This window comes from Vitis vinifera, chromosome 12, assembly GCF_030704535.1.
Source record: "Vitis vinifera cultivar Pinot Noir 40024 chromosome 12, ASM3070453v1".
NCBI lineage: Eukaryota > Viridiplantae > Streptophyta > Magnoliopsida > Vitales > Vitaceae > Vitis > Vitis vinifera.
In genome coordinates, this window is record NC_081816.1 from 13,298,932 (window position 1) to 13,325,563 (window position 26,632).

Below are 26,632 nucleotides of genomic sequence, written 5' to 3' on the forward strand. Positions count from 1 at the left end.
TTGTTAAGTTTCCATAGGTGGTATTCCATATTTATGCTTCTTAGCTTATGCTAGTAATCTATGTAGGTTTTTAGTCATGACCATCTTTGATACACTTTAGTTAGTTGCTTGGATAACCATTTTCCCATTTGCTAAACACTTTCTTCTTTTTATCATATTGCCATGGGTATGTTGGTGATAATTGCCTTAGATATTTATATTGATTGGCTAGTTTTGGGCTCCAAATGAGTTGATTTGATCTGTCATTGTTTATCTTTGTTTGGGAATATAAAGTGTTTGTTTGAGCACTCTTTGATTCACATCTCTACATATGTAGTAGGTTATATATCTCAATGTTCTCATTTTTCTTTACCACTTAGTTGTGCATATTATGGATATGATATTGTCAATAAATGAACTTCCCTTTTACTTTTTCCTAGGATAAGAAAGGGGAGAAGGATATTTACTGTTGTTAAATTATTGCATTGTGATACTTGTTTTATGTTATACTCTAGTCTATGCGCAAGTGCTACTAATTGTGTACTTGTTGATCATTATTTGCAAGGTTAATGGTACCTAGTTTGTGAGGTTGATTAGGTGAGTACTCCTTGTATGAGAGTGGATGAGGTGTGCTTGTACTTATTTGTGTTGTAAAGGGTTTTGTACCAAAATAGTCAAAGGGGAAGATTGTGAGCGTTTTAGCTAAGTTGACAATTATGGACAAAAATCCCTAAGTGTACTTTCAAACTTAGGTCTTCTGAGTTCTCCCTAAGACTACTTCTCTAATGATGATGAAGGTGTTGAAATTGTTTGAAAGTTTAGATATGCAATTGAGGTGGTGGATGGATGAGATCGAATTAATCAGATTTTTCAAATTAATGGTTATCTTGGATATTTTTCAGAAAGAAACTTTGGGAGTAATTGGATAACTCTTTTTGGCTAAGTCTTTTATTTATTTATTTTATTATTATTATTATTATTATTATTATTATTATTATTATTTCTTTTATCCTTTTTCAAAATAGATCCAACCTTAAATAGGATCAATCCAACTTCACAATGTGAGATATTTCCAATTGTTGGATTGAGTTTTTTTCTCCCTACATAAACCCTAATTGTTGTTTTCAGGTTGGAGAACACTAGGCAACCATGACATACACTCCATTGAACTCCCCTTCCCTTTCAAGCATGGGTATGCTTGTCTTCCAAGAAAATCCAACTCATTTTGAACTTCAAAACAATTTTGATTAGATTTTATTTTAAAATGAGCTTGATTTGTTTGGCTCTTTCATTATTGTCTTTTGTTGTTATTAGATCATGGTAAAACTCATTTTCTTTTTTATTGGGATTCAAAAAGAGGTCAAGATCAAACTTAATGTAAACTCTTAAGTATACTTTGGAAGATGTATAACTTAAGTTGAAAAGTACTACTCAAATAGTCTAAAAAGGATTGATGAACTTGAACTAGGTAAATCTTATAGGTCGCTTGTTTTTCATCTCTTTGGAGATTTTCTATATCAAGACTTGGTATTACTCTCTCCCCCCCCTTTCTTCTTATTATTTCCTTGTGTTTATCTAGTTTTCAAAAAGTTACACTGTTTTAATGAGTAGATTAGTTGAGAATTTGAGCTAATATTTGATTATTTAATCCTTGAAATGGTTTGATAATTTCTAGCTTGGTTTTTAAAATTAAAAGATATTTGAAGTTGTAATTAAAGTAGCTAAAAGTTGAGGTATATCTTGCTTATGGAGTTTTTTTTTGTTACATTTGCATGTGAATTGCATTAATTTGCTTGTTGGGAGTGTTGGTGTATCCTATTAAGTGTGAAGATTTGTTATTTGAGGACATAGCCTGCCAAAGGCAAATCCCAATTTGTTTGAGAGGAAAGCTCAATCATTCACGTAAATAGGGTTTTATTAAAATAAAAGTGTATCCATTCTTGCATGTGATTTGGCTAGTTTATTGAAAGTAACAGAAGGAGAAAAACATCAATGGTAAAAAATTTCGATGAGAAAGAATCATTACGAGCAAACCATATCAGCTTCTTAAAAACACCTATTCACACCCTCTCCCTTCTCTAGGTCAACTCATCATTGAAATTCATCCAAAAGAGCTATGGGAAACAAAACAGTCAATTTTTTTTTTTTTTTTTTTACTTTTATGCATAAAAGCTGTTTAATTGAACTTTCATAATACCAATATTACCCTCGAAAAATTATAATTTTAACTTCAGCTTCATCTTCTAGCCTCCACTTAAAAGTAAAGAACAATAAACTATCGCAAAGAAAATGCTTGCAATAACACAACATAAGATGCTAATTGTCAATAGAAGAAAGTGGCTCTAGTAATGAATTAGGCACATAACCAGAATAACAAGTAAAATCATTTTGTCAATGAACTTTAGTAACTGCAAAAGTAAACCTCTGCAATGAAGGTTACACTAAAAATTGAAACTAATACCCAAATCTAATAAAGCAACTACTACCACAGATCAGATGAAATCTTGAAGCCAATTTGATGATCTCAAATTTATTACATGAGTTCTTTACCATGCCTAAGCTTTAAAGGTTCGTATAGATACATGAGAAAAGTGAAAACAGAATGTCAGTCACCGAGTCTTAGTTACATGCGTAAGCTTGTGGTCAAGTTCTTTACATGTTCAAACATAAAGACAAATGCATCTAATAAATGGTTGATATAATTAACATGAAGAGGTTAAGATGCAAATATGACTGACAGGTAAGCAAATAAAGATCTTGCCCAGGAGACTACAAAACAAATCTCAGCAATGACATCCAAAGCATGCGATTAAATCCGGCATCCATGCTGGGGCTTGTTGAAATGGAATTTATACATAACTATCTGCGACAACTCAAAATAGACATAATTCCATTGTATTTATGCCAAAGTCAAGGATTCCTTATTATTTTTTGTCAAGATCAGCTACATTTTTATCTGAACCAACAGCATTTTCTTCCAGACTAACCAGTTTCTCAGCCACTACCGGCGGACTGGTGATAGAACCTTGCATCTGTAAATAAAATTCAAAGGAATCAGTCATCATGGGAAAAAATGGTTGTCTAGCATAAAGAATGCAAATGTGACTGCTTACCATGTTTTGAGACTTCAGAGATAATGCATCATTGGGCACTATAGATGGGTCTGAAGGCCGGTGAAACAGTAAGTGTGCTATAGACCGATCAATTGGATTTGTATCAGTTTCCATATCCATAAATCCAGTGCACCTGAATCAATAAAAAGAAAATGAAAAATCAAATCATTTACAAAAAAAAAAAAAAAAAACTGTAGAAAACTGAACTTCATACTCGACCAAAAAAAATAAAAAAATAAAAAAATTCTAATGCAGATTGAATTGGTTCTCAAGGGTTAGCAAAAAGAATGGAGTTCATATTGACACATATTCCACCTGCTACATCTTTAAATTTTTTTTGAAGTTTGAATTACTATAGTAAAGAAGGGGGGACAAATGCAATATTTTATTGTCTTTTAGAAAGTCAAAACTACTAAAATTTTTTATAAACTCTAAAAATAATTGCCAATTTTGGAATTCCACATATGATAATTAATAAAATGCAAGATTAGTGATTCCTACAATTAAAACCTTTTAACTCTTAGTAAAATGAGGGTAACACTACAATTAGTGCAAATCATGAAGCAACTTTCAAAGATTTATAGTGTGTGAACAATTATTGAGAGGAGAAAATATCACATATCTCTTAATCCTAATATTATTTTGGGAAAGTTATAATATGACCACAAAACGTCCTAATATTCATTTAGTACCCACAATTAAATAAACCTTAAAAAGCTTGCCCTAAAGTTAAAGCATGCATCCCACAAATGCTAAACTTGCCAGAACATAATTAATGTAGTCATTAATAGAGACTTGATAGCAAGTTTGAATAGTCAAAGGTTTGCATGGGAAAAGTTTGTGATTAAATCAGAAGTCAAAGGATCGGTTTTTTTTTTAGTTTTACTAGAACCATAGTAAATGAATATATAAAGGCTACTAAATGCATTTCGGAAACCATGAGAAAGTAGTTGAGGCTAGCATTATAAAAGGGAAGAACCTACTTATTAAAAGAATTTATTTTATAATTTTCAAGAAGAAATATACTATGTGATTATCCAGAACTTTCTGGATAAAGCTTATTATGCAAAGGGTTTTTCCTAGATTTTTCCTTAAGAAACCTTGGCTTTGAAGTTGTTTGAAGTAACATGGTTGTAGTCTACTTGGACAGTAGCTATAATAACTTCATTATAAAAGTTGATAAGAGTAAGGTTAAAGCAATTAGAAGTTGAACTCATTTTGTAGACCCTTCATCAAGAATAAGAAAATAAAGAAATATATTCTCTAATGTATCTGTGTATTGTTTATCCCTACGAGATACCAAATGAAATAGAATGATCTTAGAAGGGATATAATGAAATTCTTTGATTGGTTCTTCCCATAGGCATAGGAATGATCCATTTTATTTGACTAATAGGTCCAACAAATAATAAGAAATATAAAAAATTCGAAATAATAAATAGTGTTTGTATTCGAAACGCCTCGTGATCTTCAACCAATTATGCGCTTCAATATAATTACCAGGAGTAAGTGATATAGCTTGTTTCCAATACTCAGCGGCTTGTTATTTCATATTATACAATTCCTTTGTTTGTGGGATTCTTTTCCCACAAGAGGTAATGAAAAGAATTATAGAATGGATTGCTACCTATGCCTAGATCGCGGATAAATGGAAATTTTATTGACAAGACCTTTTCAATTGTAGTCAATATCTTATTACAAATAATTCCAACTACTTCAGGAGAAAACGAGGCATTTACCTATTACAGAGATGGTGCGATTTGACTTTTTTATTTACCTCTCTCTGTCTTAGGAGAAAGACACATGATTCAGGATAGAAAGAAAAGACACTATTGAACCCTCATTATATAAATGCTTCCTCAAGAATTTCACCACCATAATTGCTCCTATAATTGATTGCATGAAGAAAGAGAGGTTTCAATGGTCAGAACAAGCTAAAGAAAGTTTTCAGAAGGTTAAAGTGATGCTCAGCTCAACCCCTGTATTCGTGCTGCCAGATTTTAAAAAGCTCTTTGAAGTAGACTGCGATGCTTTCAAAATTAGGATTGGAGCTGTTGTAAGTCAAGAAGGCAGACCTGTGTCATTCTAGAGCAAAATTGAATGACACAAGGAGATACAACACTTATGATAAAGAAATTTTATGCTATCATTCAGGCTCTTAAGCATTGGGAGCATTACTCGATACATCAAGAATTTATTTTACATGTAGATCATGAAGCTTTATAGCATCTCAATAACCAACAAAAGTTAAGCAAGAGGTGTGCCCATTGGGTTTCTTACTTGCAACAATTCTCATTTGTAATGAAACACAAAGTTTGGAGCAAATAACAAAGTGGTAGATGCACTTAGTCAAAGAAGTTTGTTGTTATTTAGTATGTCTATTACCATTAAGGGTTTTGATTCCTTCAAATATCTTTACCCGGGTAACCTTTCTTTGGTTCAATTTGGAAAGATTGTACTAATGGGCAGCCAAGAAAGTATTTGTTGCATGATGACTTCCTATTCAAAGGAAATAAAAAAAAAGTTCCAGATTGCCCCTTAAGGGAAAAGATTATTCAAGACATGCATGATGGAGGCGTAGGTGGACATTTTAAGCAAGGTAAGACATATGCTATGATTGAACAAAAGTTCCTTTGGCCAAAAATGAGGAGGGATGTTTACAAACTTGTTAAAGGTGTGAAACGTGCAAGGAATCAAAAGGAAAAGTTTAAAATAGAGGTTTGTACACTTCCCTGCTAATTCCTGCAGTTCTAAGGGACTTTGTGGTGGGGCTGCCTAGCAGTTAATGGGAATGGATTCCATCTTTGAGGAGGTTGATAGATTTTTAAAAATGGCTTTTCTCTTTTGTTGCAAGAAGACTATGGATGCATCAAATATAGCAATTCTCTACTTTTGAGAGATTGTTCAATTGCATGGAGTTCCAAAATCAATCACATTAGATTGAGACTCCAAGTTTCTCTCTCATTTTTGGAGAACTTTATGGAAGAAGCTTGGAACTAGGTTGCAATCCGGTACTTCCTATCATCCTCAAATAGATGGACAAATTAAGGTTGTCAATCGAAGTTTGGGAGATTTGTTGAGGTGCTCAATTGGAGAAAATCTTAAGCATTGGGAAGCTTTGGTTGCACAAACCAAATTTGCCTATAACTATGAAGAGAATCGAACCACAAGCAAAAGTCCTTTTGAAGTTATTTATGGGCAGCAACCAATGGATCTCTATGATTTAGCTCCATTACAAGAAATTGGAAGAGATAGCTTAAAGGGCGAAAATATAGCTAACTTAGTGAAAAAACTGCATGAAGAAATCAGATTGAAGATGGAGGAGTTGAATAAAAAGTAAAAAAAATATGCAGATTAGAAGAGGCATAGCCAAAGCTTTCAAGAAGGTGACATGGTGATGGTGCACCAACGCAAGGAAAGATTTCCAATTGGCATTTATTCCCAACCTGCCATCTTATTTACAACCTCTCAATGCTATCCTTGTCCTTCCGGGATTAGCTAAACGAGGTCCAGGTTACCTTAGTAGCTGCTGCTCCCATTTCTGCTATCATTCCTGCTTCATTCTGACCTATCCCAACAAGCCCATCTAAGAGTCTATTTTTCTACCAGCAATTCTCTTCTCCTGAACAGCCTTCTAATTTACTTGCAAAGACCGCTAGGCAGTCAACACAGCATACAAAAAAAGATGGGACCCCACTGAATCATCAGATAGATTGGGAAGAATGCTTATGCGGTTGATTTGCCAAAACATATGGGAATATATTCAACAGTCTACACTTCAAGTTTATATTTCAAACTCATGAGAAAGTAAAAGAGCTCTCCAACAACACCAAACTTGAGGACGAGTTTCTTCTAAGAAGGAGAGAATGATACAGTCATTAATAAAGAATTGATAGCAAGTTTGAATAGTCTAAGGTTATCATGGGAAAAGTTTTTATTAAATTAGAAGTCAAAAGGTCAGTTATTTTTTATTTTTTTAGTTTTACTAGAACTATAGTATACGAACACATAAAGGCTACTAATTGTATATTGGAAACCATCAAAAAGTAGTTGAGGCTAAAATTAAAGGGGAAGAACCTACTTATTGTAAGGATTTTTTTGTGATTTCCTAGAAGAAATATACTAAGTGATTATCCAGAACTTTCTGGTTTCATCTCATTGCAAAGGATTTTTCCTTAAGAAATCTTGGCTCAGATAGTGTTTGGAGTAACTTGGATAGTAGCTACCTAGCTTTTCAGTTTTCATCAATAATAAAAGGTTAAAGAAGCAGCAGCTTGGTTAGATATTTATAGACTGTTTCTAATTTTCCAAAAACTATTCAACCTATGTAGCATGGAGCAACTAATTACTTAGCGCCCATCTACTGCAACATGGTTGGAACACACCAAATTTGGTTGTGCACTTGATTACCACAACCTTAATATCAATATACAACTTCATCAGCAATGGGCCACGTGATTACTTTCTCTCCTTGGAATCACCACCAAAGCCTAAAATCAATTAACACTTTTCCTTCAAACCTAAGGAGTGAGGAAGACAACCCTATACGGATGATCACACCAGCAGCTGCAGATGTCAGGTGCTATTTCACACCACCACCTAGTGCATCTCTCTATCTTGCTGGTGAAGTCTCGCTCTGGTGGAAAAACTTTTACAAGGGTTTCAAACACATGTTGAGGCAGTGGCAAAGTAGGCATTTAGTCTACTATTCCAGCAACTATAAGAACCTTGTTTAGTATTACAAATTCAGTTGGTCTCTTTTATGTTTATGTTATAAACTTGAGTTCTTCATTCATTCCTTAACAAACTAAAATGGTATGATTATGGATCTTTTTGGCCAGCCCTTTTTAATAAGAAATATCAATCTATTTGCATCGAAAAGAAAAAAAAATACATGGAGGATGAGTTATCACTTAAATAAAAAACAAAAGATGTGAAGAGCAACCTAAAGGATTCTGTAAGAAAAGCCTATTAGGGATTCTGTTAGCATAATATTAGGGATATCTATGTCTTCTTTGACATGGTATCAAAACAAGGTTTGCACCACCCCTAAAAACCTTACCTTAGTAGCCACAAACCTAAATCTTCTAGCCCATAGCACCCAAAACAATTAAATGCACCTTTATCCTGAGTTTTATATATTAATCTGCTCAGCACATCAATCACAATAGTAAAGAGAAAAGGACAAAGTGGACCACCCAATCCAATTTTTTTGAAGCCTACCTCATCTTCTTGTGCTGCCATAGACTAGAATTGAATAGCTAACCAAAGTCAAAACTCCCCTAATTCCTGATCATCTTCTTGACTGAAAACCTTTCCTACAAGAAACATGATCTGAATTTCCTACATGAAACATGATCTGAAAATTCGCATTTCACATGATCATAAACATTTTCAGAATCAACTTGAAAGATCATCACTTCTCCTGGTTGGACTTTTCATCTACCATTTTTTCTGGTTGCAATTACAATTGCATCCAAGATCAGTATCTCATCCACAAGCGCCCTGGAAGGGAAAATGTTCTCCTGTAAGACAAATAAAAAACATCATGGTAGCACCTTGAGAATAATCATGTGGAGGCTTGTTACCAAACTAATGTGCCTGAAATCTACAATCCTATTTGTGGAGACTTTCTTAGGAACCAATGCAATGAAAGTTCTATTATAGCTTTTACTGAAAACCAACCATTATGAAACATGGAGAATAATTTCAGAAAGTCCTCCTTCATAGTCAGCTGACATTTCTAAAAGAAACTGAATGAAAACTCATCAGGGCATGGAGCTTTATTCTTTTCCATACTAGAAATAGTCTCATTTATTTCTTCCTCTTAAAAGTGTCACTCTTACTAGCCTGATCTTTCATAAGAAATTGGGGACTCATCAGGACTTGGTGCCTTATTCTTTTTATACTAAAAGCAGTTTCCTTTATTACTTCATTTTAAAAAGGGCAATCTTACTTGCTTGCTCTTTCATCGGAAATGGGGGACAATCCAACCTTCAATCCTTTCCTGTTCCTCAACTGACCTGAAATAAAGGTGACCAAACAAGCCGAAGACCTCCTTGACATTGTTAACCTGATTATCCATAATTGACCAGTTCTAGAAATTAGTAACTTCTTTCCCCTACCATAGGCCACTTCATGGAAAAATTTAATGTTAAAGAGTCTCCTTAACTCACTCAATTCTAATCTATTGTCTCCAAAATACTTCTTTCTTCAACAAAATATCCTCTAGCTCCAATTTCTTAGTGGCTTTTAGAGTTTCCAATTCTTTACACAAACCATCTGTACTTTGCTAAGCATCCACATCAATAATATCCTCAAAAATGGACTCGCACTTTTTCTTCTTAGGTCTCAGATTGTAACTCTGTTCCAGACTTTTAGCTTATTGTTAAGACACTGCAACTTTTACATTGTTAACCTGATTATCCATAAGTGACCAGTTCTAGAAATTAGTAACTTCTTCTTTCCCCTAGCATAGGCCACTTCATGGAAAAATTTAATGTTAAGAGTCTCCTTAACTCACTCAACTCTAATCTATTGTCTTCAAAATACTTCTTTCTTCAACAAAATATCCTCTGGCTCCAATTTCCTAGTGGTTTTTAGAGTTTCCAATTCTTTACACAAACCAACTGTACTTTGCTAAGCATCCACATCAACAATATCCCCAAAAATGGACTCTTTCTTCTTAGGTCTCAGATTGTAACTCTGTTCCAGACTTTCAGCTTGTTGTTAAGACACTGCAACTTTTACCTGAACCTTAGGCCTCCTAATCAATGATCCGGGATCCTTTCAACCATTCATTAATTAATTTTTGTAAACGATGGGTGCATCCATGTCTATCTTGATGGAATAATAGTCAGAGACTGGACAGAGAGATCCTTCTGAAGGCACTGGGAAGCAGGTTCTTTGTATGAGAAAGACATGAATCAAGTCAACCACTTACAATGGTTGCCTATAAATTTGAGCAAGTGAAATTGGCATTCTTGGGAGGAGGATCAATGAGCAAATAATGCCTGATCACTCTGTTGAAGCCCCACATACTTGGGCCAGTTCTAGTTTCCCATGATTTCTTTACCCCACTTCTAACGACATTAAATTTGCTCCCTACACACTAAGTGGGATAAGTTAAACCAAATGGTCTTCCAATTCCACCCAAAAATCCTTCCAAGTTCTTAAAAAAATTTTCTTATAAATTGAAGAAATCAAGAGCCCCTTCTCCTTTTAAAGACAGACTAACTGCTATAAAAAAGGAACCAGCCACAGTTTACTAAATTGGGAAGGCCTTAAAATCTCAAATGATCAAAATCCCCCATGCAGCTTCATATGCAGGTACATATGCCCATTCTCTATCTCTAGACGTCCCAACACTACTTTTTCCTGAAAAAGGAACCAAATGTAGACTATCTGCAAACAAAATCCCTAATGACTCAACTTTTTCCTTCTACAATCGTTGTGTTGTGCTTGATAATACCATCAAATGGATCGACTCTGGTGACTTCAAAGCAAAAATAGTGCTGTTACTAGTGAGAAATTTGGTGAAGAAAACCAAATGAGATGGATAGCCTTTGGTACAATTTCTGCAATAAAGCCAGGCACACTAGAGAAACTTGCAGGAAAATTCATAGGAAGCCCAGTTTGGTTGAAATGAAAGTGATGGAAGAAGAAGTCAATCTAGTCAGAAACCTGCTCAAGCACATCTCATGAATTCAGAAGAGAATTCTTAATTAGAAAAGGGAAACAAGACAAAGAAAGACTCAACAAGATATAGACAAGGCCAAAAACTTCCTTGCACAGTTGGAGAAGCCTGGTGCCTCATGTTCTTTGGCCTAGGCAAGTGAATTTCTTATGCTCTTATCATCTCAAGGGGCCCTTCTATGGGTTCTAGGTCGTTGACTCAGGAGCCACAGAGGATACAACAAATTCCCCAGATTTTTTCAACATTTCAGTCCCTATCCAGTAAATCAGAAATTACAATTGCAATGGAATGCTTGCTATTGCTGCAAGCTGGGGTACAGTCCCTTTAACCCATTCCATATCTCTAATATCTATTGCATGTTCCTAAACTTCTTGTTCATTCATCAAATTACTAATGATCTAAATTTTTGTCATCTTCTTCCAACTCCTTGTCTCTTATGGGATTTCCCTGTAGGGAGGACAATTGGTCATGCTAGGAGAAAAGGAGGGCTCTACTTGAAACCAAAAATAGCAATGATATTTTCACCCTTATTTCCTTTTTTTTAGGAAAATTCCATCCCAAGAAGAGATTTGGTTAAGGCACTTAAGATTAGGTCATCCTTTTCAATACATTATAAGGTGTTTGAGTATGCTAAGCATCATCATGTACCTTTTCCATTAAGCAATAAAAAGGTTTCTGTTCTTTTTACTTTGATTTATAATGATGTGTAGAGATATCCTCAAATTCTTAATATTTCAGGCTCAAGGTAGTTTTTCTCTTCTATTGATGATACCACAAGGGTCAAGTGAGTTTATCTCATGAAAAATAAGTTTTATGCCACTGCCATTTTTGCACTCTTCGATAAAATGATTTGCATACAATTTCATGCTAGGAGAAGGGGATACCTCCAAAAAGAATAGATCCTACCCCCCAATCTTCATACATTGATACACCCCAATAAATAAAGTGGCCGAGAGGAAAAACAGTCACTTAATAGAACAAGCAAGAGGCTTATTATTCCAAATACACATTCCTAAATCCCAGTGAGGAAAGACAGTGTAGTCTACAGCTCATCTCATCAATCGACTGCCTTCATCAGATCTTGACTATAAGAATCCTATTAGTCTTCTCACAGTTTTTTCCTCATTTTGTTGGGTTTGGTAACCTGTCTCTTAAGTAGAAACTCAAACAAGAAAACTGTGAGTTAACCAAAGCTGTGATACCATGTTAAGAAAACAATTTGACGCAAAAGCTTAAGGTATTACATCATGGGTTGACAATATGACTAACAGTAATAGGAGCAGTGCAGGTCAGGCATTCTGGAAAAACTGGAATCCCTAGTTCTTTCCAAGCAAAATCTATTGACATTGCCTCAATTCAAGATTGGACTAAGGAAGATTATGCCTATTTAGCACATCCTAATCTTACCAGGACCTGAACTTAGGATGAGGCAAAATTTTCAAACCAACCAGTGAATTTGTTGTGTCAGTATAATAAACAGGGTTTAGGTCAGAAAAGGTGGTGCGGCAATTCCAGCACTTTTTTGCCATGTTCAGAACTTACCAGGAGTTAGGAAATGACAGTTTGTCAAAGCCAAATTTCTCCAGGCCAGACTAGGTCGGCCAAACAAGCCAGCAAAAGAATTGCCAGCTATAGCATTGTGTTATACTTGAAGCACTTCTAGACCTATTGCTAGACCTATGCATTTTCTTAACGTGAAAAACAAAAAGTAAAAAACTGTTAGAAGTAACATCTAAGTAAATATCAACAAATTAATAGTGAGTACATCATCAGTAAAAACCAAGCAGTGGATACATACTTATTTGGCTCTGCAGCCATCAATAGTCCACCTGTATCCCCATCATCTCTGCTGCTACTATTCAGACTTCCACAATTATGCCTTTGTTCAGCACTTCTGGCCAAGCGATACAGGCTGTCCCTTATGCAAAGTTTTGTCCTAATATCCAACTGGAAACTTTCATGATCAGCTCATTAATTCAAAATATAGAGCATAATCGAAGCACATAACAAACAACACAGTACTAGTAAACATGCAATGCTTTAATTGATACAAACACAAACCAAACCCAGCACCTCCACCCCAAACACACACACACACACCCAAAAAGAAAAAGGAAAACTGCCTAGTCCTTGTTCATGTTTTCCAATCACCATATTCACCTCCAGCCCGCAACACACACACACAGAGAACCAAAGAATTCTTCCTTGATTGGACACAAGGAATAGAAAGTGCTACTGCATAGTTGGGCCTGAACATTATATCATACATAGTTCGCACCCAAGCACAAGTGAGAAATGCATTATATATGTGTGTGTGTGTGTGTTCTCTTGTTTTCCAATCACCAGATTCACCTCCAGCCCACAGCACACACACACACACGGAACCAAAGAAGTCTTCCTTGATCAGACACAAGAAATAGGAAGTGCTACTACTTATTTGGGCCTGAACATTATATCATACATAGTTTGCACCCAAGCACAAGTGAGAAATGCATTATATGTGTGTGTGTGTGTGTGTGTTTCTTTCTAGGAATGTTCAGGCCCAACCATGCAGTAGCACTTCCTATTCCTTGTGTCTGATCAAGGAAGAATTCTTTTGTGTGTGTGTGTGAAGGAAGAACAATGTATGATATAATGTTCAGGCCTGACTACACAGCAGCACTTTCTATTCCTTGTGTCCAATCAAGGAAGAATTCATTGGTTCCATTCACACTGTATTGTGATAAGACTAGTTTACTCTCCATGCTCAAGCAGGATTAATGTTCTAATTCAAAGCAACCATGCATTCCATAAACATTGTATCTCTGGTGGTGCTCGTGAAACGTTATGACATGCATAAGTTTTGAAAAATATAATGCATAACACAACTAGAAAATGTATCTCAACATACATTCTTACAAATACATGCACATGCTTATGGATTCTTTCTGTATAACTGTAATTTCAGAAGTAGCTAAATTCAAATTACATAGTAACAATTCTTAAAATCGTATACCTGTTCCGTGACATTTTGAAGTTGGCGGAAACTAGTTGCTTCTAGTGAAATTTCTTCCAACATGGAGCTCATACAAGAGTTGTCCTGTACATTTGAAGAATTCATTTCCATTGGAATACTTATGCTACCTCCTTCTACTTCACTATGACCTTCAACTTCATTTTCAGAATGATTGAGTTGCTTCTGCACTGAAATTGGATCATAGCATGCAGCTTGAACCACTAAGTCCTTGTGCTTTGAACTGATAGCGAAAGAGGTTTGAAAACCTTGTTTTCGATACAGCTTCTCCCTCTTCTCATCCACTTTTATAGCAGGAGTCTCAAATGAAGCATCATGAGAGCTCTCCATGGACTGTATATTTGATGCATAAGAAGACTCCTTAGGAGAAAAGGGTGAGTGACCATTGTTTTCAGATTTGACACAGGATGGAGTTGGACTGACTGGAAATTGATCAGAAGGGTGAATGTAGTTAGAATGAGTATAAGGGATGTGTGAATAGCACAAGGAATCAGATCCAACACTTTGTTCCTGTCTTCGAATGCCTGAGGTGGCAAGAACTTGGCAGGATGAGTCCCCAAATGGAAGCTTTACATCAGCAAATTGCTTGGGGTTGGGAAAATGATGAAAACCACCTCCATTTTCTGTGAATCTATCTTTTCTTTTTCCCTCCGATAGATTCTGATGCTTTGACTGCTTCTTGTGCAAATAAACCTGTCATGTCAAAGCGTACGTAGTTATAGAAGTGAAGGTATGGTAACATAGAGAAAAATGCACATCTAATTGATGATTTCCAAAGATATCCAGAAAATCAAAGCAGAGAGTCTCAATTGTAAAAACTCTAATACACCACCAAGACAGACTATACCAAAGAACATATATATACATATAAATTGAAGAATAAACCAAGTTCATCATTACCCATCTTGGAGGGATAGTCTTCACTGGTGATATGAAGAACCATCAAAAGTGAATTGCTAAGAATAAAACATGTCCATTACAATTCATTTTTAGAGAAAAGAAGGCCTGCCAAAAACAGAGAGTTAATACCAACAAATGCCGTAAGTCCAAATGCAATCTTATGTAGACTCACAATAAAATGTGGTTTGATTGTTGTCCAAAATGCTTACAGCATAACATTTACATCCAATAAAACTAACTGGGGAAGTCCTTTAAAATTAACAACTTAGGAGGGAAATAAATTCTCATGGATTACAAATAAATTCTTCTAACATAGCATCCCACTGATCATTACTCAACTTGATGATGGATGACTTTCAGCACCATTATTCAAACTACTTGGCAGTAAAAACCTATGGAAGAACCTAACAAATTTTTAACACAAACACAATTTTTTTTTAAAAAAAAAAAAAAATTAAGAAAAAACTGGAAATTGGAGAAATTCCTGCATCAAACAAACTGTAAATATAAGTGGTAATTTGATGAAATAATTTTTACTTACATGTTCCTTGGATGTGAAATCATCCTTACTTTCAGTTACCGTCTCTGACCCATCCATGAAAGATAAATGACTAAGAACATCTGGCTTATTAGATTCAGATATTTGAGGACTTGGCTTGTAACCAATGGACACGTTCTTCTTGATTGACTCAGAAATTGAAGGACTTGCATCATTTGGCCTAGAAGCTTCATTCTGTTCTGATGCACTTTTTAACACACTTGACTCAGGAGGAGGAAACTTAAAGCCCAACTTCATTGCATCTTCAGATTCTTCATTAGTATGCGAAGATGAAAACCAGCTCAACTCTTCTTCATTACTAGCACTCCCTAGCCCAAATGTTGAGTCGCAATTTCTGCAAGATTGGGAAAAAAAATATAATACACACATATTTAATAGATGGGTCTGAGGATATATGAAAGCACAATGTACCAGAGATATATTCTTAGACAATAAGGTTCAATAATCAGAAGGAAAGAAAGAAAATTCCAATGAAGTGAAGCAAGGAATACCTAAACATCCGGTCAACATCCTCAAAGTTTCCTATGTCAGGCCACCCACAATATAAAAGATCACTGCATTCTTTCTCATCCCGGGCATTATCAAAAAAGCTGAGATCATTGTCTGCTTGAGAAAGGTGACTGAGCGGATAACGATACAGATTATTGTCAACTGCAACACATCTATCACCAAGAATAGGATCATTTGCACAGAACTCATTATCAATGGACTCTATATTGCTACTTTTGAAGCAACGAGTAGACATCATAGTATCATCAGATGACAAAGTTGTCGTTTCTTTAATTGAGTCACTATCACATGAAGCAGGAAATACACCATCAGGTGTGCAAGACCATGAACCCTTTTCCAACATTTTATCCCTTTTGTGTTTCAGAGTTGGTAAATTTGTCTCCTCCTTTCCCTGTCTAAAATATTTAGTAGCATTCCTGTCATCAGCATTATTATTGACACCAATTACTTCACATCGCGGTCTTTTGCAGTTATCACCCCGAACTGGACATTCGTTCCCATGTTCACCACCAGGATGAGGCACTATATGATCATCACTCTCAGCAAAATCATCCCACACAATATCTTCCAGCTGTAATACCACTAAAACAACTTCAGCCATAATGCAATTCCAAAATCATCTAACAAATTAACAAAGAAATAAAAAGAAAATATTACAAGTAGAAAATGTTCAATATAACAAAGCAATGGTAATATCATAAGCATAATAAACATTGAGGATTGCATCCACCACCTCACAAACTAAACAGACAAATCATATGGACACTACAACCTGCTAGAAAGAAGAGAAATTGATGAATATTAGTTATTTTTGGAATTCCAAAGACTAAAGGAGTTGCCATCCAGAAATCCCAACAACCAGTTTTTCAGAGTATTAGAAACTTCTAGCCTTTAAACTGTGTTATCATCTACCTATGGATGCAGTTTAAGAGAAGAAGGAAAAATTCTTACTATTTTCATAAAGAAAAATAGGAATATAGATGTCTATTTACATATAATTATGTGCTGAATTCTAGCTACAAAATAAGAACTAACAAACTCTACAACTAACTTCCTATCAACTAGGAACAACATTTTTCAAAATACAACAAAATAAAATTGAATTATCCTAACTATTTCAGCCCTAAAGTAGAAGAAACTCTTAAATATCTGAAATCTTCAACACTCCCGCTCAAGTTGATTCAAGGACATCTATCATTCCCAACTTGTTAATTAAGCAATTAAACATCCTTTTATGAAGTCCCTTAGTTAGAACATTTGCTAATTGTTCTTCAATAAGGTACATAAGGCATGCAAATTAGTCCAACTTCCAACTTCTCCTTGATGAAGTGACAGTTCACTTCAACATGCTTGTTCTATCATGTTGAACTAGATTATGAGCAATGTTAATGGTTGCCTTGTTATCATAGTAAAGCTTCATTGGCTTCTTACTAGGAATTCTTAGATCTTCAAACAGTTTCTTCAACCAAAGAAGTTCACAAATACCATGAGCAACTACTCTGAATTCAGCTTCAGCACTACTTGTAACAACAACTGATTCTTGCTCCCCCATGTCACTAGGTTTCCTCCTACAAAAGGACAATAACTTGAAACAAATCTCCTATCCATTATGCTCTCAGCCTAATTAGCATTAATGTAGGCTTCAATCTTAAGGCTATTATTGCTTCTAAACATTAAGCCTTTTCTTGTACTCCCTTCTAAATGTTCTTTGTCAACATACAATCTCTTTTAGTAACCCTAATTTGCAAGTAGGATCAATTGGAGTCTCGACTGTTTTACAACCTAGAAATCTAGTTTTTTTGAGCAAATCCAATTTATACTTCCTTTGGAACATAGAAATACTTTCCTTTGAACTAGCAAACTCCATTCGCAAGAAGTGCCTCAAGGTTTTGGATCCATAATCTCAAACTCTTCAGCTAGAAAATTCTTCAATCTCTCCAATTTGGATAGATTATATACAGTAAAGATGTATAATCCATGTACACTATTAGTGTAGCAAGCTTGCCACTACTAGAATGTTTGTAGAAGAAAAGCCCGCCATGGGAACCTAGTCGATCAGGGTTATTGCTAGAAGGCGTGATCCCAATAAGAGACACATGGTCTTAGGTTTGAATCTTGCCACTAATGACACCCCGATTTACCCGGTGCTGGTTGTTGTGGGCTCGATCAACACCCAGAGGTTTGGGTCCCTATGGAGAGTTCTAAGAGTTTAGTCATGGAAGGTTCCTCGCTTATCAAAAAAAAACAATACAAAACAAAGTAAAACAAAACGAAACAAAAAAAAAAAATGATTGTAGAAGAAAGTAAGATCTACCTAGCTTTGTCAGTATCCACGACTTCTAATGGACTTAGCAAATCTATCAAACTAATCACTTGGTGACTGTTTCAATCTCTAATGTGATTTTTTCAGCCTACACACTTCCAAATCTTCTTTCAAAACCTGGAGGCAAGGCTACATAAACTTCTTCCTCTCATTCACCATTTAGAAAACCATTCTTGTCATTTAATTGCTGTAAAAACCAGTTCAAATTGGTTGTAAGGGACAAGAAAACTCTTATTGTATTTAGTTTTACAACTGATGCAAATGTCTCTTGGTAGTCAATCCCATAGGACTATGTGAAGCCTTTCACAACCAGCCTTGCTATACACCTTTCAATAGATCCATCTGCATTGTATTGCATAATAAATATCCATTTATTTTTTTTTGATTGGATAATAAATATCCATTTATAGCCCACAAGTTTCTTCCCTCTTGGTGCATCCACAGGTTGTCATGTCCCATTATTCTCAAGTGCCCTCATTTCTTCCAAAACAGCTTGCCTCCACTCTTTTATAGCCAAAGCCTTTAGTATGTCCTTTGGAATTTCAACATTACAAAGATTAGTAGTAAAGGCCCTCAAAGTGGGAGATGGTATATGATATGAAACATGTTGAGCAATAGGATGTTTAGTACAAACCTTAGTATCTTTGCTAATAGCAATTAGAACATTTAGAGCATCAATAGAGGTATTATCTACACTAGAATTATCTAAGGACAAAGATTTAGCAGCTGGAATAACAAATGGAAGAGATTTAGGAGTTAGAATACTTGTTTCTTCCAAGGTACATACACTTAGATATGATGTTCTGTGAATTGTAGGAGGTTGATTTTCCATACCTTGATCTTTCTTCCTCCTTAAGTAGACACAAAGTTGGATGCGAGGTTGTTCGAGTAGTGTTTCTCCCCCTAAATTTGAATTTAGTGTAGGCACAAGTGATTCAAGTTCTGTTTCCCCCACTAAATTTGAATTTAGTATGAACAAAAGTAACAAACCTGAGATTTTTCAAAAAGAATCTTCTCTGGTGATTGTCTCCCCTTGAAGAGACTTTTTTATAAAGTAAAGCTTGTTTTCAAATAAAAACGTTTCATACTCACAAAAGATAAAAATACTCGTCCTTGCACAAACCACTTCAATCCCCAAAAAATACTTAAGTCTTCTCAAGTCTTTTATATCCAATTCTTTAGCTAGTTTCTTCTTAAGTCTTTCTATTTCCACAATGTTATCTCCTATCACAATTATATCATTAACATAAACTATGACAACAGTAAATTTACCCATATGTGAACGTTTGATAAAGAGTGTATGATCTCCTTGGCTTTGTCAAAACTCCATGTCATTCATAGCTTTTGCAAATCTTCCAAACCACGCTTGGGGAGTTTGTTTAAGGCCACAAGACGCCTTTCTTAATCTGCATTCATTGTCTCTTTTGGAGTCTCCATTGAAACCCGATAGTGTTACCATTTACACTTTTTCTAAATCACCATGCAAGAATGCATTCTTAACATCAAGTTGCTGCAACGACCAACCAAAGTTAGCTACCAAGGATAGTAATATATGAATGGTATTCATCTTTGCTACCGGAGCAAATGTTTCTTGGTAATCCACCCCATAAGTTTGCTTATATCCCTTGGCCACCAACCTAGCCTTATATCTCTCCAACATCCCATCAGCTCTATATTTAACAGTGAACACCCATTTACATCCAACCAGTTTGTTTTCCCTTTGGTAATTCAACTATTTTCCAAGTTTGGTTTTTCTCTAGAGCTAACATCTCCTCTTCCATGACTTTCCTCCCATTCTCACTTTTAAGTGCTTCTTGAACCGCTTGAGGGATTTCAATAGGAATTAATGGGGTAAGGAAGGCTCTATGTGATGGGGATAAGTTTTCAAATGAAATAAAATTGGAGATTGGGTGTGTTAGAGTGCATTTTCTTATAGCTTTCCCAAGGGCAATTGGTAAATGGAGATCAAGAAACTCTTCTGAATCTTCATTTTGAACAAATTGATCATGAGTTTCTGGTGAGAGTAACAAATTTGAAGTAAGAGAAATGACACTAGAAACAAAGTGGAGTTAGCGTGTTCAGTACCTGGCTCAAGTTCAAACTCTTGAGCATGCATTCAATAAAGTTGGGGGCTGTTTCTGCCCACAACAAACCTATAATGGCATGTCAGTCGCATTAACTCCCCCTTGATCCATTTTTTATGAGGGTTCTTGACCAGGTGATAAGGAGGTAGAACCTACAGGTGCGACCTTAGGTGAAAAAGGTAAATAAGGCAAACCATAAGAGAGAAACTTGTCTTCACCTAAGCTCTCCCCCTGAAGATAAGTATTAGGAAAAAATGATTGATTTTCAAGAAGCAAGATGATAACATCTATAACCCTTTTTTATTGGAAAATATCCCATGAACACACGTTTTGTCACATGGTTGGAAGCCCCTAAATCTATGATCCACGGGCTTAAAAACTAATCTTTTGAGGCACTCAAGGCTAAAGAATACTTACTTATCTAGGTAAAATTACAAGACCCTCCTGGTTTTTCAAGCCATGGGATGAGCTATTTAAGTTTGTTTATCTCTTCCTTGTTGAACTCCATCTTTCGTTAAGGTGCATTTTCTGGTTGTTTTGGCTCCATATTAGCCACATTTGCTTAGGATTTGTATCCTAAACTTCCTTGCCTCAATTTCCCTTCCTCAAAAGAGTTATCAATAGGGTTCTCTAGTGTGTCTAAGCTTGAGGTGGTAACTACACCATTGGGAATCTTTATCACTTGGCTTTCGACCTTCAGTCCTCCCTAAGTTTATGGCATTGGCAGTGGCAGCAATAACAATCCCTTCAACTCCATGTGGCTTAGAAACAACCAAGGTGGAACCTTCCATGAGATCATTATTATTTTCCAACATGACATTTCATTATTCTCCTTCCCCCCTAATTATTACAAAGGCATTGTTTAGGGATGCTAAGGTCTCTCTCCTAATAATTTGGACCCTAAACTCATAAAATTCCACACTCAAACCAGCTAAGAAATCAAAAAGTCCTCCTTTCCCAACAAACTCTAGATGTATTAAAGCATCTTTATTGTATTCCATCTTAAAATTTTCAATAATGATCCAACACAACCCACAACTTTAATAACATTGTAATTCTCAATTACAAAGAGAGTATCTTGCTTAGAATTGTGAATCCTACTCAAGTCAAGATTTAATTATTAGGTCGGCTGCAACGTTAGAATGCAAAGCCTCATATTAGCTTTTAACTTACTTAGGTCTTCCTTTAGAGGGGATTCCAAAGGTAGTTGCATTTTGGGACCCAATGATTGACAGGGTTTTGAGGAGATTAGATGGTTGGAAAAAGACTTTTTTGCCTCTAGGAGGTAGAATCACTTTAATTCAGACATGATTGTCCCACATCCCTAGCTACTTCTTCTCACTCTTCAAGATTCTAGTATTAGTAGCGTCTAAAATTAAGAAATTGCAAAGAGATTTTCTTTGGTCGAAAGTTGGGGAGGGTAGAAAAGATCATCTCATTAGTTGGGACTTGGGTTGATCTCTCTGAGGAATCGTGCTCTCTTTGGTAAATGGCTTTGGAATTTCCCAAAGAAAAGTTTTGGTCTTTGGCATCAAGTCATTTTGAGCATTTATGGGATACATTTTGATGGATGAGACACCAATATATTACAGTTAGATGGTCACATAGGTGTCCTTAGAAGGCCATTGCATAGGTGTTCTAGGATTTTTCAAGTTACACTCGTTTTCGTCAAGGCGAGAATTCACTTGTGGGAGGATTTGTGGCAAGGGGTCAACCTTTGTGTTTACAACTTTCATATATTTATAAAGTTGTCGCAATAAAAAATCTTACCATTTCAACTATCCTTGGTGATTATTCATCATCTTTTTAGAATCTAAATTTTTGTTGCAACCTTATAGATTTGGAGGTTGAAGACCTTAAAAGACTCATGTTATCCCTTACTTGTGTGCACTTGCCTTCATCCACCTCAGATGTGCGAACATGGTTATTGACCTCTTCAAGACTATTCACAGTCAAATCTTTCTTCATGGTTTCATCTAATACTTCAAATTCTGTTCTCCTCTCCCCAACCATATTTATTCGAAAATCTAACATCTAAGGTTAAAGCCTTTGTTTGGATAGTGGCACAAAAAAATAAATACCAACGACATGCTACAGTTAAGAAAACCTTTCAAATCGTTTAGGCCTAATTGGTATGTTCTATGTAAGCAAAGTGGAGAGTTTATAGATCATCTCTTTCTGCATTGTTTGATGACTTTAAGGCTTCGCACCATTTATTCAAATAAGCGAGGATTAATTAGATTCTACCCAAGAGTATATGTGATGTGATGATTATTTCCTATAGGGGTTTAAGGAGTTCCAATAGAGGCAAGATCTTTGGGCAAATAGCTTGTCACACATTGCTTTGGATTATGTGGCCAAAGAGAAATGGCACAAATTTTTTGGAGAAGAGGAGGATGATAGAGGTGTTATGGGATTTACTTCACTTCTATTCCTTTTTTTTTAGCCTCATGCACCAAGGCTTTTAATGCCATTCCTCTTAAGACTTATCCAACTCAATTGGCTTGCAATGGGTAAATCAAAAGGGAATGGAAATCCTTAAGAGGAATGACATTTATAGCCTAAACCTTTTGTATAGACTCCTTATATGGTTGAAAATGTCACCCTTACTACGATCAAGTTTTCTATAATCATGGGGAGGACTCCTCATCCTTCTCATGTTTTCATCTTTATAAATATTTACTTATCTTGTTTTTCATTAACAAAAAAAAAAAAAAAAAAAGAATACTGAATCTTGATTTGGAGCAACATCTCTCTCACTTTGGAGTAAGTTTGTTGAATGGCTTCCAAATCTCCTTTGCTATTGAGAGAAACATACATGTATATAGTTGATTTTTGGCTACTTCCAGTTCCATAACCAAGACATAATTTGAGTGTCTTCTTCATCCCAAAAAAAAACTTCGAATCATCTTTGATAATAATTGGTCCCATGAGATGACTCAATTTCCCTTTGCCTTTTATGTATGTTTTTACCAACTCAAAATAATTTCCTCCTTTCAATTTGAAAAAGGCCAAAATATTTTGATAGTTCCCTAGTTGTAATAGAAGAGGTAGCTTCAGAATTTTTTGTCATAGTGCAGGTAACTAAGAAATAAAAAACTATTAGATTGGTTTTAGTTCCTCCCACCAACATGTAAGGAACATCTAAGACAAGCCGCTTCTGTAAGCCCCACTATGCCTTTGGTTGATTTTATAGATTGGTTCGGTTCTTGTTGGAGGGAGTATTTTTTGTTTTCCCTCTTTTTTGTTTTTACTCTTGTGCGCTAGTTGCACTATTTAATACATTCTCTTATTCATCAAAAAAAAAGAAAAAAGAAAAAAGCAACTTAGTTGGTACTTCCTGCTGGCACATACAATCGGACAAGGCTGAAACTTCCACCAAGGTCAACAAAGAGCATTTCAGCTCATGAAAGGTGCCTAAAAAATCAAATAAGAACCTGGTGTGGATTACCATTCTTCTCCACTTACTTTTGACTAGCTTTTCAAGCCCTTTTACTTTCTAGTTATTAGTAAAGGCCACAAAGCACTACAATTGAGAAAGATTGGCAGATCTGGCCAAAGATCTTCCATGATATCCTGAAAAGTAACTGGAACCAATTATCAATTTGTTTCATGTCCCAATGGAACTTTTCCCTTTTCTTGTTATTTTCAAATTCAAGGAGAACATTGTGATATCTTTCTATAGGATCCTTGACATCTTTGAATTATTTTCTGTAAATAGGTTATGATTATATATACATGGTAGCAATATGAATCAGAAATTCATTCTCAATTCATTTTTGTGTTCACTAGCTCATGATATCCTGAAAAGTAACTGGAACCAATTATCAATTTGTTTCATGTCCCAATGGAACTTTTCCCTTTTCTTGTTATTTTCAAATTCAAGGAGAACATTGTGATATCTTTCTATAGGATCCTTGACATCTTTCAATTATTTTCTGTAAATAGGTTATGATTATATATACATGGTAGCAATATGAATCAGAAATTCATTCTCAATTCATTTTTGTGTTCACTAGCTCTTGTGGAAAAAATTGCAGCATCTACAAATTGTAAATGAGTCATCCTCTTTCTAATTCTACACACCAAGAAGCCTCCTAGGATACCATACTCCACTCTCAGTATCAATCCACTCAAAACAGAGCTACCATGATATAACTTGATCATCCTATCTTAAACCCCTTAACCCATCCTATGTCGCACCCATTTATTAACACAGCAAAATAGGATATGATAAGCACCCATAAATCCAAGATCTCTAACTCCACCCAAAAATCTTTCTTTCTAAAGCATGCAACAAAAAGCTTCAGTCTATGGGATCATATTTCAAAAACAATCTTAAAAACAACTCCCTTTTCTCTTTTCATCTAACTACTTCATTTACCACTATGACTGCATGCAAAATTTTCCCATCCTCAACAATGTTCTCTGAAACACTCTTGAGCACTCAGACAACACCCTTGCTATGATTTTAGTCATCTAATTAATGTGTCTAAACTATAAATTTTAGTGTTTTGACTCCTAAGTGCTAGGGCAATGAAACTAACTTTAGTGCTCATGTTGATTATTCCATATCATAGAATTTTGAAAAAAATTTCAATAGAACTTCGTTCATTATGTAATTAAAATATTGATAAAAAGCTACAGTGAAACCATCATGTTCTAGTGCCTCCTCTTTATTCATATAAAAGACCATTTTCTGGATTTCCTGTTATGTGAAAGGTTGCTCTGCTTTACTAGCACTCCACATAGAAATAGAACCATTCCCAACCTTCAAATTTCCAAGGACCTTCAGTTTATTTCTGGTGAAGTCTGACAAAAATCTCTCTGAAATATTGTCTCAGCTATCTACCACCCCTTTCCTTATGTACTAAACATTTGATCAGTTTCTTCTTCTTTCATCCACTTTCCATGCCCGCTTTATGCAACCACCCCCCACACTCTCCTCACTCCCCTCTTAAGCCCATTCAACTTTGGCTTTCTGCCTCCAATGCACCTCTCCACTTAAATTAGATCTTCTAATTACATTTTCTTTCTAGCCCTTAAAGATCCCAATTAACTTGTCAAAACCTCTTCCTTCTCATAAGATTAAATGAAGGCAATGCCCCTCTTGATGGCTTTCTTCCCTTGATATATCCAAAAATGAGCCTCTTCTAAGTTTATATTTTAATGACAATTTCCAAATTTTGCATGGATATATAACCTTCCCAACCCATTGCCTAACCAAGTACTAATACAATCCTTGAACTCAAGATAAAGCAACCACATGTTTCAAAACCTAAAAGGATTGAATTAAAATCTAAACAAAGTCAATCTTGATTTAAAATGATTAATTTCTATACTAATGGGTCATAGCTTGAAACAATGTGAGACAAGGGTTTTTACACACCATGGAGGAGCCTAACATCCTAATCCAAAGAAGGCATAAAAAACCTACTTAACCTATTAAAAGTGGGGGGACTCCAACAAGTATGACCACATGAAGGTAGCATTTCTAAGAGAGGGATCAAAGTCTCTTATAATCAAGGTAATCCTATAGCCTCTTCACCGATCCCAAACTCTTGTAATAACATTAAAATATCCCATAGTACATGACATTGGAAAGGTTAGCCTAAAGAGGTCTAATCTATCTTTCTAAAGAAATTTTATAAAGCCATTAGACCTATAAACTAAGGAAATCCAAACAATGCCTCTGCTATCTTAGAATAGTTAAACTAAAAAAGAGTATATATACCACCTTAGCTCAAGAAAACAACCTAGAATCCAAAATTATAATAATACCTCCTTAACAAGGAGTTCTAGCTATTCTACATTTCTAGCTACCTAGATGCTATTCACAAAAATTATCACACAACTTCCCTATCTTTTGAAGCATAAACACATTAGAAGCTTCTTTGAACAAAAGATTCATTATCACCTTCATTTTCCTTTTGGATACCAAACATTTATTCTAGTTAATAGTCTTCATTAACGCCTACCCAACACCAAAAGCTTAGTAACAAGAATCTTGGACCCTAACCTCCCAACAGCCTACACATTTGGCATGGCTGGTCTACCTCTCCTCTTTTGGTAAACAATGTTCTTTCACTACAATTTTTCTCGACTTCCACGAAAGGGAAGAAATCTCATTGCATTTGATGATAATAATGTTCGTTAATGCACAAAGAGTATTTTAATCCTCCATTTTGCTAAGTGTTCAGCCCTTAATGTGACACCCACCACAAATCCAACTCACTCACATCTAAATTATGAACTCATGGAATTCACAAGATGCAAAGAAACAACTTTGATATTAGCTTGAAATCAAAGATGAGAAATACACCAAATGCAATCTATGAATGATAAAGTTATTGAACACAAAAATGAATTGAGAATGAATTTCTAATCCATATATCTACCATGTACATATAATCATATTTATAGATACAATGGTCTAAATCCATTTAAGGGAATAG

General features: G+C 35.3%; 1 protein-coding gene across 6 annotated transcripts in view; it reads right to left on the reverse strand.

Annotated features, from left to right (window-relative positions):
* Nucleotides 1-2,471: 2,471 nt before the first annotated feature.
* Nucleotides 2,472-26,632, reverse strand: part of LOC100257088 (protein LNK1) — a 35,815-nt gene continuing 11,654 nt past the window's right edge. For 4 of the 6 annotated variants that reach the window (XM_002264887.5, XM_010659100.3, XM_059741361.1 and 1 more), the window contains exons 3-8: nt 15,752-16,341; nt 15,243-15,594; nt 13,784-14,494; nt 12,587-12,735; nt 3,093-3,225; nt 2,472-3,011 (exon numbers count right to left, since the gene is read on the reverse strand). In XM_002264887.5, coding sequence (XP_002264923.1) covers nt 2,904-3,011; nt 3,093-3,225; nt 12,587-12,735; nt 13,784-14,494; nt 15,243-15,594; nt 15,752-16,341 — 2,043 coding nt within the window. In that variant the 3' untranslated portion in view covers nt 2,472-2,903. Of the gene's footprint in view, nt 3,226-12,586; nt 12,736-13,783; nt 14,495-15,242; nt 15,595-15,751; nt 16,342-26,632 lie in introns of all 6 variants that reach the window. The other 2 variants (XM_059741360.1, XM_059741359.1) reach the window with 1 other exon arrangement.